The sequence below is a fragment of the Trachemys scripta genome, chromosome 1, assembly GCF_013100865.1.
Source record: "Trachemys scripta elegans isolate TJP31775 chromosome 1, CAS_Tse_1.0, whole genome shotgun sequence".
NCBI classification, from domain to species: Eukaryota; Metazoa; Chordata; order Testudines; family Emydidae; genus Trachemys; species Trachemys scripta.
In genome coordinates, this window is record NC_048298.1 from 267,232,159 (window position 1) to 267,248,217 (window position 16,059).

Consider the following 16,059-nt stretch of genomic DNA (forward strand, 5'->3'; position numbering starts at 1 on the left):
CAGCTGTCATACTCTTTTCTTCTTTGAATGGGCCATGTCTTCTGATTCACCTTATGTCAAGACTCCTCTATTGATTAGACAGGAAGCAGCTAGAGCTGCATTTCTATGAACTTGATGCCTCTCACCATCTTTCTGCTATATGTGCTTGCCACTACATGCCAGAAAAGGGATCCCATTTCCATTTCAGACAAACTTCTTAATATCTATTGGGGATTGTCCTATTTCCCCTCTCTTCAAATTTTCTTTATTACTTCAACTGTCCACTTTTCTAATAAACTGTCTTCTACCTCTTTTCCCTTCTGTCCACCATTATTCACAACCAGTTAAGTATTGTCCCTTTCTCTGAGACCACAGGACAATAGCTTCAAGATGGCAGACTGCAAGAAGACAGAAGACTTATGAAGTAAAATACCTCATAAAAAGTATGTCTACCAAGGAATCCTCTTCTCTAGTAGATATAGGAGTCAGTATTTTCTTTAATCTACTTAAATATTTATAGTGCACTTATCTCTGAACCACCTTGTTCTCATAGTGGTTCTTCCCAATATGAAAATTTTGACTGATCATAATGGGAAGTTGGGCTGCCTTCACCTTTACTACACTGGCTCCCACAAATCCCTATAAAGCATAGTGAGGATATGCCAGTGGCTCTTTGGATCAGCAACTGTATAAAAGAACACTAAAACTATCCTCAAGAAATCAAAAAGAATGTTTCCCTTCTCAGTCCCCATGATATACAGGAAATCTTGTATATCAAAATACTATAAAGAGTGTAAGTAGGAAAAAACCTTAATAAATTAAACTAAACATTTCAGATTGCTTCTCACCTGAAGAATAGGATTTGATCTGAAAACTCAGAGGCACCCATGCAAGGCAGGCTTCTATCAGTACTTTGAAACTACAGTGAAGCCTATTAGTTTGTTCAGACCTCCCTTAGTATTATACAGGGAAACAAAATGCTGCTCCCACTTAAGGCCAAATGAGTCTAAGGATTGTTAACAAATTACAATTGCATTATCCTTCATAACAGGAACTAGAATTGATTAAATAAAATAATCCTTATAGATTGCATCCAGTACCGTCACTAGGAAATATCTGTCTCTATCTGTAAAGCAGACCAACAACATGAGCATCTGGTAGCACTGGCCTGCACAAAGTGGTGTGATACACAATTTTGAAAAGTAAAAGCAGTCACTCGTGCCTTGCCCCTTTAGCAGTAGAGGAGAGTTAAGATAGTTCAGTATGTATCAAAGTTCCTTTCTTTCCTGAAGATATTCCAAAATCAGTAGAGACTAGGAAATCAATAGGGAGAGGTATGGAAACAGGAGTTTCAGGGGTTGAAAGTCTCACCACGACCCTGCTTACCCTTCCTTCAGCTCCAAGCCATCACAGTTAGTTTAACTTCTGTGCCAGGGAAGATAATGGAGCAAGTAATTAAGGAAATCATCTGCAAACACTTGCAAGGTGGTAAGGTGATAGGGAACAGCCAGCATGGATTTGGGAAGAACAAATCATGTCAAACCAATCTGATAGCTTTCTTTGATAGGATAACGAGCCTTGTGGATAAGGGTGAAGCTGTGGATTTGGTATACCTAGACTTTAGTAAGGCATTTGATACAGTCTCGCATGATATTCTTATCGATAAACTAGGCAAATACAATTTAGATGGGGCTACTATAAGGTGGGTGCATAACTGGCTGGATAACCGTACTTAGAGAGTTGTTATTAATGGTTCCCAGTCCTGCTGGAAAGGCATAACGAGTGGGGTACCGCAGGGGTCTGTTTTGGGACCGGCTCTGTTCAATATCTTCATCAACGACTTAGATATTGGCATAGAAAGTATGCTTATTAAGTTTGCAGATGATACCAAACTGGGAGGGATTGCAACTGCTTTGGAGGACAGGGTCATAATTCAAAATGATCTGGACAAATTGGAGAAATGGTCTGAGTTAAACAGGATGAAGTTTAACAAAGACAAATGCAAAGTGCTCCACTTAGGAAGGAAAAATCAGTTTCACACATGCAGAATGGGAAGAGACTGTCTAGGAAGGAGTACGGCAGAAAGGGATCTAGGGGTTATAGTGGACCACAAGCTAAATATGAGTCAACAGTGTGATGCTGTCGCAAAAAAAGCAAACATGATTCTGGGATGTATTAACAGGTGTGTTGTGAGCAAGACACGAGAAGTCATTCTTCCGCTCTGCTCTGCTCTGGTTAGGCCTCAGCTGGAGTATTGTGTCCAGTTCTGGGCACCTCATTTCAAAAAAGATGTGGAGAAATTGGAAAGGGTCCAGAGAAGAGCAACAAGAATGATTAAAGGTCTTGAGAACATGACCTATGAAGGAAGGCTGAAAGAATTGAGTTTGTTTAGTTTGGAAAAGAGAAGACTGAGAGGGGACATGATAGCAGTTTCCAGGTATCTAAAAGGGTGTCATAAGGAGGAGGGAGAAAACTTGTTCACCTTAGCCTCTAAGGATAGAACAAGAAGCAATGGGTTTAAACTGCAGCAAGGGAAGTCTAGGTTGGACATTAGGAAAAAGTTCCTAACTGTCAGGATGGTTAAACACTGGAATAAATTGCCTAGGGAGGTTGTGGAATCTCCATCTCTGGAGATATTTAAGAGTAGGTTAGATAAATGTCTATCAGGGATGGTCTAGACAGTATTTGGTCCTGCCATGCGGGCAGGGGACTGGACTCGATGACCTCTCGAGGTCCCTTCCAGTCCTAAAATCTATGAATCACCCTGGCTACTTGGGAGAGATTGAGAATCCTTTCTTATTGGTGGAGTCTTCTCATTTCAGCATAATTTAGCAGATCTTTCTATATAGACAAATGATTCTTTGTGTGCTCATCAAGAGGGAATTCAGTTGAGCTGGAGAAATTCCTGGGAAATCACATAGTTCAGTCATAAATAGCAAAAATATTTCAGAAACTTGCCAGGATGTACACAATAATATTTGTTGCCTATTGCACCATAACCAGTTCAGATTATCTGTGGTGTATTCTTTTTTTATGTCATTGAGATAAATTTGGAGTAATGAGGATACCACTGGTCCTTAAGACCTTCAAGCACACAAAAGATGCAGATGATTCCAGGTGCAGTTCTCCTCAACACAGAAGGACCATTCTACTGGCCAGATTGTCCACTGATCTTAAAGGCAAACCTGAAGAAACCACTTAGGCTAGGTCCACACTACCCACCTGATACGGCGGGTAGAGATCGATCTTCTGGGATCGATTTATCATGTCTCATCTGGACGCGATAAATCGATCCCAGAAGCGCTCCCCCATCGACTGCAGAACTCCTGCTCGCCAAGAGGAGGAAGCGCTGTCGACAGGAGAGCTTGCCTGCGCCGCATGGACCCGCAGTAAGTAAACTTAGTTCGATCTAGGAAACGTCAACTTCAGTTACGCTATTCTCATAGCTGAAGTTGCGTTTCCTACATCGATCCCCTCCCCAGTGTGGACCAAGCCTGAGATACATAGAGATAATTCCAGATGTTTCTTTGCACCTCTCCTAATATCAATTTAAAGCTTTCCTGTGCAGCCTCATGACCATTCTGTGAATATTCACCAAAGTGCTGGTCACAATTACTGCTAATCTTAATTGCAAAGGAATACCTTTTTATCTGTTCTAAGGTGGCATCCACGTTCAGGATGTGGATTTCTGTAGTACGTTAAAGACCACTGAGACCCTGCAGGAAAATAGGTCTTTCATGAACATCCAAAATAACAAATTGTCCCTTACGCTATCTTTTTCATATGGGGAGTGATCGTAAACAGGTCAGAAGACATCACATACCTGACAGCAGATATAAGAAACTACAGACATTTATAGCTTTAAGTAATCACAAAGTCTCGTTAGCATTGTAGCTAGTCGTGTAAATTGCTGTTGTGGACAAGTTGGTAAATGAGATCCCTCCTCACATATCCTCTCCAAATGTGCAAAACACAACACCAGAATGGCAGAGAATCGCTAGGAGTTGAGAAAATTTAGGACTTCCTACACTGGTGTACTTCCCAGGAATTATTCAGTCAGTTACAAAAGAGAGAACTAACAGCCAATACCAGCCTTGGGTTGAAGATATATGCTGCTTTGCAATAGGCCAAAAGATTATCAGTTTATGAGATCCAGTTTTTGGGGGGGTGAGGAGAAAGAACCATTAGAATTAACCCAGAACTGTACTCTAGTATAGGTACAGGTTGAAAAGATGTTTGTTTGATTTTTTTTTTTTGTGGTGGTGTGGTTTTTCCTCTTGATAAATGTTCATGCATAAATTCTGCCCCAAACTATAGTTGACAGTGTTGATGTTGAGAAGTCAAGCATAGAAAAATCAGTACATTCCAAAGCCAAGGTTGTTTTGTTCTCATTGGTAACACTGCATGTTATGTAGTACTTTGTAGCCTTTTCCCTATTAAAATGTAAAACTTTATAAATGTTAACAGATGCTATAAAAACTTGTGGTGTGACAGGTAAGGTTGCTACCATGTTAAACTTCTGGATTTTCATGGCCCTAAACATTGCATTAATCTTGGATGTTTTTTTTTAATTTAATATTATGTATAAGTGTTTTGGGGCTTCCACACATCTACTTATACTTGCTCTTCTTCCTCAATTTTTGAGTTTTGTGTATGTTTGTGTATGTTTATTTTTATGTATGTTATTCATTACTGATTTACTAAGAGCTTAGTGTTCTGGCACTACTAGGGGACTGTCGGTGTTCCCAAACTGATTTCCTTCCATGCACTCCAACATTCTTTCTTCTCCCTTGCACAAGAACAGTGTTTTCTGTCACACCTGCACACACAGTGAGTTAAGGCACACTCTCTTGATAATGTTTTAGTTTGTACAGGGACTCTTATGTAGCTTGAACTCTAGAAACAGTCTAATGGATAATATAAACTCTACATGGTCCCTGATGGAGTTTAGAAATAGCTGAACTTGGAATCATGGCAAACATTTTCCCTGCCACACCTCACACAACACTTGTCTCCTAACCACACAAACAGCAACCCAGCAATCACACTAGCACACAACCTGCATCAGTTACTCGCTCCCAAGGCACTTTTAAGCTCACCTTAAATCTAGAACCTTAAATCAGGTACACCTTAAATCAGGGGTGGGCAAACTACAGACCATGGGCCAGATCTGGCCCCTCAGAAGCGGTTCTTGGGTGGGAGGGCGGAAGGCTCCATGTGCATTGCCCTTGCTTCCAGGCACCACCCCACAGCTCCCATTGGCGGGGAATGGGAAACCCTGACCAATGGGAGCTTCGGGAGAGGTACCTGGAGGCGTGGCAAGGGCTGTGCATGCACAGCCCTCCGCCCTTCTGCCCCAGGGGCCACAGCGCTTCCCGGAGTGGCTCGGGGCCAGGGCAGGCATGCAGGGAGCCTGCCCGGGCCCCAGTGCGCGCCACTGCCATCCCAGAGCCGCTTTTGGTAAGCGGCGCCAGGCCGGAGCTCGATCCCCTCCTGCACCCCGCCCTCCCCAACTCCCTGCCCTAAGCCCCCTGCCTGCACCTCGCACCCCTCCTGCACCCCAACTCCCTGCCCTGAGGCCCCTCATACACCCCGCACTCCTCCTTCACCCCAGCTCCCTGCTGCACCCTGCACCCCTGTGCACCCCTGCCCTGAGGCTCCTGCCACACCCCGCACCCCTGCCCTCAGCTCCCTCCTGCACTCCACACCTATCCTGCACCCCAACCCCCTTCCCTGAGCCCCCTCATACACCCTGCACCCCTCCTCTGCCCCAATCCCTTGCCTTGAGCCCCTTCCTGCACTCCGCACCCCCTCCTGCACCCCAACCCCCTGCCCTGGCCCTGCATACAATTTCCCCCCAGATGTGGCTTTCGGCCCAAAAAGTTTGCCCACCCCTGCCTTAAATCTAGAACATTGTAAGCACTACCATAAACAAATAAGAGTATTGAATTAGTGTGTTGGAGTCCACATGCTTTACCACAATGGACTTAACATTTCTTTAAACTGTGGAGAGGGACATGAAGGACTAATTGCTGCGGACAGTTCATGGTTATGGCACCCAAACAACCATAACTCTGCCCTATGGGGATACAATGAACAGGGGGAAATGTAATGCCTTCAGAAATCATTCCAACCTAATCTGGGACAACAAATGATGGAAGTGCCTTAATCATATGATTATTGCATGGTATTACTTTGGAGTAGCACAAAGAAACCAGAGCATATTGTCCAGTTAAGCTTTTTGCAGTTGCTTTGCATTGCCAGAGGAGCATGAAGAAGCTGGAGTGTATATTTGAATTTCCCTATCAGTCCTCAAATTTTTGCTCCCTTTTGCACTCCATCTCCTTCACATACACACCTTTCGGTAGGGTCAGATGGGTAGCTTTTGAAAATAATCATTTAGGATTAATGGCCATTTTTGCTATTAATTTTCATAGCCAAAAGTTCCTCTCAATAGAGGCTGGTATGTTAAAATGGCCTCCTTCAGAGAAATTCATGGAGAATTGCTCTTTTTCCAAATGGTCGCCATCTTCTATTGTTCCCAAGGGAACTGAGGCCATAGCAGCTTTCAGTTAATGTGCCTTTTTTTTTTTTTTTCAAAATCCCTACTACCTCCCATCGTTTCCATTGTGAGTGAGGCCAGCAGTCATTTATAATAGCTGCCTGTGGCCTAAGAACATGGGAGATGATAGCCAATTTGAAAGAGTGCAGTTCTCAGTGGACTTTTTTGTAACAGAACATTTGTCAGCCCTGATGAAGATGAGGGGCAGGTGTGGGGTGCAGCTGAGGTGACGAGACTGTTAGGGGGAACAGAAGCTGCGTGGGTTGGAGCAAACAGCCAATCAGCCCAGGGCAGAGAAAGTCCAGTCAAAACTGTAGACAGTTGTCTGAATGTTTAAAGGACCAAAGGTTCCTGGTTTGGCTGCTCCTGTTGCTACTGGATGGCTCTTCCTTGCAGTTATCTCCCAAGCCCACGGAGGGAGGCACAGCCCAAGTTCTAGTGTCCCCAGAGTGGGGGGGTGATCTCCCCTGCACGGTTTTGGGTCCAAAGAGTTGCTGGAGGGGAAGGGATGGCCATGGCTGTGCCCCCTTTTACCTTCTCCCTTCCCAGTGCAGTAGTCCCTGCTTTGGATGCTTCTGCACCTACCAGCTGGAGTTGCTACAATTCAGCCATTCCTCTTTGGTTACATAGCCAAAATTCTTATCCAAGTATTCGTCATTCACATCTTTACTACAACAGCCTCTTCATTTTTGGACTTTACTACTGCAGCCTTAGTCTCTTCTAGACTTTTCAGATTGTTACTGCTAAAATCATCTTGGCTCATTGTTTTGATTATGTGGATGCTCTTTTTGAGTGTCTCCACTGGCTTCCACTTCAGCTCTACATCGAAGGCAAAGTTCTTGTCATTATCTTTTCATTACTTAGTCAAAGCCTCTGCTACCTGATCTAGTAACATATCATAACATTGATCCCCACCTTTGCTTCACCAGTATTTCCAACCTTTACTGCCCATCAGTCAACTTCTCCCATAAACACTCCATGCTTTCCCCCCGTGCTGCTCCTAAGCATAGGAAAAACTCCCTGATAAAATCCAAACAAACACTACCCTATCCTCCTTCAAATCCCTCCTTAAGACTCACCTCTGTCATAATGCCTACAAAACCCAACCTGCTGATCGTGGCTAGACAGGTGACAAGCTATGACTACTCTTCTTTTCCTTTTCTTCTCCATTCCATTTTACCTGTACACCCTGTTAAAAAAAAAAATACAGTACATGTAACTAAGAAAGCTGTGGTAATTCTTCACCAGTTTCATTTGCTTGTATATTGTATCCTCATCTTTTGTCTGTTTGTATCTATAGACTGTAAGCCCTTCAGCACAGGAATCATCTCTTCTTTGACTGTATAGCATACTGTAATCCCAGTCCTAATCCCAATTGGGACCTTTGCGTGCTAGTATAATAATAAGTATTTAATAATAAAACTTAGGCTCCTTTGAAAATCCCAAGCTAAATAGGTGGTGAAAGAAGGAAGGCATAAGGGGATTAATGAACAGAGATGGGATATGGAAGGAAGAGTGCAGAGAAGATATTAAGAGAATGTGACATATGGAGAGGACAGGCAGCTTGACACTGAAAATAAGAGATGGGTAATGGGGGTTGGAGGAAGCAGCCAGTCAGACGAGACCATAGAGTCTTTGGTTGGAAGAAATGAGCTCACTAATGTAATGGACCCAGCTAGATTTAGGTATTTAAATGGGTGGGGACGGGAAGGATATTTTGTAAACTGGAACATCCAGGCATAATCTCTCATCACAGAAAAAAATTAATGTCTATGCTGGAGTATTTTTTTATCAAAAATACTTCATAAAGGAATTTTGAAGAGGAATTAGAAGTGGGTATACTGGAAATAGATATAGGGTGACTACAAATCAGAAACTTTGACTCTTTTCTGCATCAGAGGCAGCTGCATTATTAATATTTTTCACATGCACCCTTAGTGCTAGGTAGCTCACAGTACAAATAAGAAATGGTCCCTTTCCTAGAAAACTTAAAATATTTTAAGAGGGTTGAGTATGCCCCAGTGAGGGAAATTCACAAACTGTTTTCCAAGATCTGGAACTGTGGCGTGTATTAGTCATCAGATATTTTTGACGCATCAAATATTTTTGTGGAGAACAGTAAATGTGGCATTGGGCTTTTACAGCTTTATTATTCTAGAATATCTGGATGTGAAGCTTAATTTCTCTGTGGCAAATTTTGTAAATTCCAAAACATGAACCGTGGTATAAAGTTTGGAAGAAGGGCATAAATTGCATTAAGCTTGATTTTGGATATATCTTAACAGTTTGAACAATAATTTACTAAAATGTTACAGTTGGCTAAGAACTGTTAGGTCATTTTGTGCAGCCTTCTTGAATATATTCAAGTTCTTTGTCCAGATTTAAATAGCTTGAGTGATATAGCTCCCACTATTACCTTTGGGTAATAAGATATATTTTCCACTGGTACTACACCTCAACTTTCCTGTGTTGAGCTTAATCCCATTAAGACGATTGTCAGAGACTAATTCTCTCCTTTTTTAATATTTGAATATTCAGGTATTTGTACAATTCAGTATATTCTTCTTAATCATAAATTAGTGAAGAAAGAGGCTCATTGTTCTACTACCACTGCATTCTGTTCTTTTGGGATATATAGAAATATAAATATATTATAATATTTCAGAATATGCAGTCATATTGTGGCCTGTTCTCCACGCTGGTGTAAGGGAGTAAAAGGGGCATAAGACACCCATGTGCAGGAGAACCATACTTAGGCTGCTTGTTCAGAGCCACTACCTCCCACCATCATGCTTGACTTTGCCCCCCAATATACCTGGATGTGTAGTTATGCCAGTGTGTCTTAGAGCATATGCTATGACAGGTATTGATCAGTTGCACTTTATTCCCTTCCTGAAGGCAACAGGGAGACTGGGATGGAGATTGACTGTTTGAGCTGTAATTTCCTTCCTGCACTGATCCAGGGGCAGCACAGCATAATCACAAACTGACAATCTATAAAAAGTAAATACAGTACTTGCAAATATATAGGATGAAAGGATCTTGGGAAAGTTACCAGTACAGACACAAATATTAGGAACAACAAATCATGTTATAGTAAGAAAAGCATAATGCTTACATATCAAATTAAAAATTTTATTTTTATTGACCATACTGTTCCTCTAATCTTTGTTAATCCTTCTTTATTTTGATATCCATTACTGTAAAAAGTTTGTTTTTAAGCATACCCGTATGCTTTTTTCCTAGTGTTTTTTTTTTTAATTAGTGTTTATTTTATCTGTGTACCCAAAATCTGGCATCTCTGTTATAGCCTGGAAAAATAGTTTTCAAATAAGAAATAATAAGCTTTATCATGGGGGCTTCCATTCACTGATCTCAAGTTTATGCTAATGTTTGATTGGGAAGGTGAATGTAATCATTTCTGTTTTATTATTCTGTCTTGAAGAATGGGATTGTTATTTCAAGTGTTCAAAGTATATGTGAACTCAGTCATTCTTACTCACAACAAAACTACCCTTAAAACTTAGGTTGGGAGATACTTATACTTAACCTTTTTGTATGCTTTAGTAACTAGAACACCAGAGACACAGGCAACAAATCTTTTATGAAATACATGAACCACAGTTCCTCAGATGCACTTGCCTCTTGAGCTTCTGCAAAAAAGCTTTTCTAAAACATGCTGTTTTCTGCTGCATATGCAAATTAAATCTTTAAAGACTATTATTACAATAACTATTTGATTTAATTTTACTGAAGGAACGAGCTAAGAGTTAAGGTTAAAAATTGAATTTTACTACAGGACAGTATTAGAGTTAAGGCTAAAATTCCATACTAATGTTTCCATGTTACTTACATTTCACAAGTCTAGAGCTTTGTTACGATACTTTTTTAAAATTATGGCACACTTAGTATGTATGGAAATATTTCCTTGGTTTTGTGGATTTATGTTAGATAGTTCAGGTTACTTTGACTCAGTGGAGCAAATTCATCCTTGATGCAACTTCAGTGAAGCTAAGCATGGAGTTATACCATGAATGAATCTGGCCCAGTATTTTTAAAGGCATAATTCTTGCCCTTCACAATTTTGACAGCATTATTAATAAAGGACTTTTCTTATAGAAGTGTGAGAGTTGACATGCCAAACTCCTCTTCTGTTTTTATAAATAAAGACTATATATGGATACAATTTTCAATCCATAATTAATTGTTTATTAGAATCTTCTGTAATCCTAGTCATGTCATTCTGTAATACTGATCAATTAAGTTCAGACTATGCATGTTAGGTTATACAAAATAAACACCATTACTGAGTTGAGTTATATTTTTTTTGCATAGATAAAAGGAAAAATAATTCCAATAAAAGCACTAAAACTGCCTTTCAAAATGTAACTTATTTTATTTCGTTTTTGTAATTGGGATTTTCAAAGGTGAATTTCCCACATATTCTTTTTAGTTTCATTTAAGAACAGTTTGTTTATTGCTACACAAAAATGCCATATTACAATTCTAAATCATGCATGCATGTAAATTTTTAGATTATAAAAAGATCTCAAATTGAAACATAATTAAGATAGTCATTATTATATCATTCTTTGTTATTATAATAAACTATAAGCCCTGCTGTCTGTCCCACAAATACTTGGTTATCAGTTTTTCATAATACATATTTAAATCATAAAACATTTCATTTTTACTCTTTAAAAAATTAATGTAAACCTTTTGAAAAAAATGTTTCAAAATTAAATAACAGTCTCATATAAAACATGTTTAGGATAATGTATTTTAGCAATGAAATACAATATATTTAGCAGAGTAGATACACATCATTTGAAATGCTTGTTTTGCTTGTTTTTATCTTTGCTAATCTTTTCCATTGAATCTATGCTGCTTCTGTGCCACTGTTTTCCACTATAGAAACTCCATCCCGCTGCCTTGCTTCTCGTGAGCGCATTTACAAAAGTAGTGATGTAGCTGGGCCTGCCTCTGCTATTTCATCTCTCTCTCACAAACTAAAGGGTGGGTATGCATGCAAACACAGACAGGTTATTCAAATTTTACATTGGAAAAATGGTTTTTCTTCTTCCGTTCATTTTCATTCCATTCACTTGATAAAACACTTTTTCAAAATTAATGTTAGTGTGATATGTGTGAGTGTTCATATAATATAACAACTCAGTGTTGCTTATTTAACTGTAATGGTTTAATGACTTGTATGTTGAAGATGGAATGTTAGTTTACAACCAGTTAAGATACTATAAACAGACTACTGTCATACATGTATGAATATTTAGACAACAAACTAGTGAAATTTGGGAGAACGGGTAGAGATTCATTTTCATGTTACTTAGTCTATAAATAAACTAATAAAAAATTAATATTTAATACAGTATTAAATAGTCAATTTTTGTGCTGGTTGAGTTCAAAATGCTGAGACATTATTTATGGGGCTGATTGTATTATGCTGTATATCACAAGTGTTACAATCATTGAAATCAATGGGATTAATCACATGAGCAAGGAAATTGCTGTATAAGGCCAAGGAAAGAGGCGGTATTCTAGATTTATTTATTCATGATTACTCAGTAGCTTGCCAGCACTGTTTATAAATGCCATCCTGCAGAATAGACTAATTGCATCCATTCATAGAAAACAATATGGACACAAATTACTTTCTTCTTGTGAGCTACACTATTCAGCATTGTACACGTGTATTTTACATACATTTATAAAAAGCAATTACATAGTTCTATCAGATAATGGATTGGCAATGAATTGGTGTAAATACAACCAATTATTGTGTCTGCACCGAAACAAAAAAGATGAATTAGTAGACAAAAGTTGTCACATGTATTTATTCTTAACTGACCTTAATAATATGGCAACCTCCAACTTGAGCCTGACTTTTGGCAACATGTCAGGAACATGCCTCTTATCCTAATTTATTTGTGTAGTTTCAATTACTTTCTATAGGTACTTTTTGTCTTTTAAGCATGGAAGAAAAATAAAGTAGCCAAGAGACCATCCAGCAAGTTCCATAGTTGTAGTCAGTCTAACATATGTAAAGCTAATAAATAATAATTCTGTTGTGACTTTGGTAAGCTTGGCTATGGTAAACTTAGCTAATAATACTTTGTATTCTAGTTTCCAAGTAAACAAATTTCTTTCCCTTATTGGTGGTCAGTGGAGGTTGTGAACTCAAATTCTCCATATGGTATAGTAGTGCTTTTGATCTCTAGGTAATTTCACAAGTAGTGCATTTTCTATTAAATATTTTCTTGTACATGTTTTAAATGCATACTCATGTATATATTTTTGCACCCTTTGCAAAGTAGTTTTAAGTAATCGGTGGTTGCATTATAATTATTTTTAAAAAATCCTTTTTTCCAGCTCTGTTGGCACTTTGGGATGTTAACAGAAGCACCTGGTTGAATTCTATCTTTGCGTTCAATTCTGTATCTTTTAATTTGTATTGTAATGGGTATCCGTTACAAAATGTAGTAATAATTTCACTATAAAATGTACCATACAGGTGACAGAGTGAATTTCACAGCAGCTGCTAGACCAGTTTCTCCAGCAGGAAAATCAGACATATCAAAACACAGGGCTGAGAGCAAGTCACCCAAACCCGATGGACGTGTGATCAGAACTGTTGCTGACCAGAAAAAACCAAGGAACACAGAAGGCTTATCTGCCAGTGAGTCTCTTATGTTGAAATCAGATGCTGCAAAGTTGAGGTCAGATTCTCATAGCAGATCATTATCTCCAAACCATAACACTTTGCAGACACTAAAATCTGATGGGAGGACAACTTCTGGTCTAAGAGCTGAATCTCCGGGACCAGGAACACGGTCTTCCTCACCAAAGCCAAAGTCACTCACAGCAGGAAGATCCAGCACTTCTGGTGCTAGTTCACCACGATCATCATCTCCGAATGATAAGACTCTACCTCAAAAAGCCTCAGTCCCTGTAAAAACAAAGCTTGATCCTCCTCGGGAACGATCCAAATCAGATTCTTACACACTAGATCCAGACACACTTCGCAAAAAGAAAGTACCGCTAACAGAGCCATTAAGGGGACGGTCCACTTCACCCAAACCAAAAATTCTATCAAAAGATGCAAAACCTGTGACTGAAACTGAAAATAGAGCTCCTTCCCCTCACGTTGTACAAGAAAACCTTCACAGTGAAGTTGTTGAAGTTTGTACTTCAAGTACTTTAAAGACTAATAGCATTACAGATAGCACATGTGACGATAACACAGAATTCAAAATTGTGGATGATAGTTCTAATAAAATTCATTTTAGCATAGGAAAAGCACCACTGAAAGATGAGCAAGATATGAGAGCTTCTCCAAAAGTGAGCCGTAAGTGTGCCAGTAGGCACACAAGACCCAAAAAGGAAAAATCTGGCTTACTTTTCAAAGGCGATGGATCCAAATCTGTAGAGCCAGCCAAGCAAGCGATGTCACCATCTGTTGCAGAATGTGCCAGAGCGGTCTTTGCTTCTTTCCTGTGGCATGAAGGAATAGTCCATGATGCTATGGCTTGTTCATCTTTCTTGAAGTTTAATCCAGAGCTTACCAAAGAGCATGCACCAATAAGAAACAGTCTTAATCATCAACCTACAGAGGAAAAAGAAATCAAGTTGAAAAATAGACACTCATTGGAAATATCATCTGCTCTTAATATGTTTAACATTGCACCTCATGGTCCAGACATATCTAAAATGGGGAGTATCAACAAAAACAAGGTCCTGTCTATGCTTAAAGAACCACCTCTGCATGAGAAATGCGAGGATGGAAAAACTGAAATTACCTCTTTTGAAACAACCAGTCATTATACTATGAAATCTAAATCTCCTCTTCCCTTAACACTGCAGCATTTGGTAGCTTTCTGGGAAGATATTTCTTTAGCAACTATCAAAGCAGCGTCCCAGAATATGATTTTCCCAAGCCCTGGTTCCTGTGCAGTCTTAAAGAAGAAAGAAAGCGACAAAGATAACAAGAAAACCAAAAAGGAAAAAAAGAAAAAAGAAAAGGCTGAGGCTAGGCCCAGGGGAAATCTTTTTGGTGAGATGGCCCAACTTGCAGTGGGAGGACCTGAGAAAGATACCATCTGTGAGCTATGTGGAGAATCCCATCCATATCCAGTGACTTACCACATGAGACAAGCTCATCCAGGTAAGACTATTTTTTTTCCATAACCCAGTTCTCACTCAAAATTTATTTTTACATAGTTTGTATTTTGACAGTCATTATTGTTATGAAAATAAATTAGGCCTCCTTACCCATATTGGGAATTGTGTTAATTAAAACAATAAAGAAATGGAAGACGTTGATTCAGCAAGGGATTAAGCATGTGAATAATTTAAAGCACTCACGTTTAAAGTTACAAGCGTATTTAAGTGCCTTGCTGAATCAGGACCTACAAGCAGTTAAAAAACTAAATTTACAGTACCTATTTGGCAATACAATTTTAATCTAAAATCTTAGATTATGACTGTGTGGGGGAAAATAAGAGGAGATCAAAATTAAAAAATAAAAGCCTAACTTTAGTAGGAGCTCTAGGTTGCCAAACATTTCCATTATAACCCCATATTTTCAGTCATTGATAACTTTCTGAAACTTTAGACTAAAATTTTCCAGACCTGTTCTCTGGACAAGAGTGAAGATTTTTGACAACTTTGAGCAAAAACTGTTCAGCCTCTTGCAAATGGGAGAAGAGTGGGGGAGAAATGTTTACTTTTGCCACTATTTTTGTTGTTGTTTTGTCAAGCAGCACTTGTTATAAAATGGGGTGGGGGGGGGGGCCAGGTAGAAAGTTGAAATTTGACAGAGAAATAGTCCTCTGTGTGAAGTATCCTGGAGTGCTCCGATGAAACTTTTCATTGGAACAGGTTACAGGGGTTTGAAAACTGCACGTTGTGCATTCATAATACTTCTTGTCTAATTTTTAGCACTTTTTAAATAATTTTCTAAGTGAAGGAAGGCTATGTCATACATGCATGCCTGGCTTACTTTACTTCATAGTAAACATGCTTCTATTCTAAGACGTGTATGACATAGGGTTACCATATCTAATAAATAAAAAAAGAGGACCCTCCACAGGCCCTGGCCCTGCCCATTTCCCCACCCCTAGCCCCGCCCCAACTCTGCCCCTTCCCCGCCCTAACTCCGCCCCCTCCTCCCTCCCACTCCCAGACAGGGGGAAAGGGCTGCCCCAGCGCTAACGGCTTCAGGGTTTGCCGGGCAGCCCCCAGACCCTGCGCCCCCGGCTGGGCGCTTCCCCAGCGCAGCTGGAGCCCGGGATGGGAAGCGCCCAGCCGGGGACGCAGGGTCTGGAGGCTGCTCGGCAAACCGTGAAGCCGGTAGCGCTCGGGCTTTGGGCAGCCCCTATACCTCCGGACCCTGCGCCCCCAGCCGGGCACTTCCCCTCCCGGGCTCTGGCGGCGCAGGGTCCGGAGGTATGGGGGTTGCCCAAAGCCCGGAGCGCTCGGCTCTTAAACAGAGCCGAAGAGTC

At 40.1% G+C, this 16,059-nt stretch overlaps 1 protein-coding gene across 13 annotated transcripts in view; it reads left to right on the plus strand.

Moving 5' to 3' along the window:
* Positions 1-16,059, plus strand: part of MYCBP2 (MYC binding protein 2) — a 395,137-nt gene that overhangs the window by 314,417 nt on the left and 64,661 nt on the right. For 9 of the 13 annotated variants that reach the window (XM_034758293.1, XM_034758294.1, XM_034758299.1 and 6 more), the window contains 2 exons: positions 11,456-11,557; positions 13,071-14,720. In XM_034758293.1, coding sequence (XP_034614184.1) covers positions 11,456-11,557; positions 13,071-14,720 — 1,752 coding nt within the window. The remainder of the gene's footprint in view (positions 1-11,455; positions 11,558-13,070; positions 14,721-16,059) is intronic. The other 4 variants (XM_034758297.1, XM_034758305.1, XM_034758300.1 and 1 more) reach the window with 1 other exon arrangement.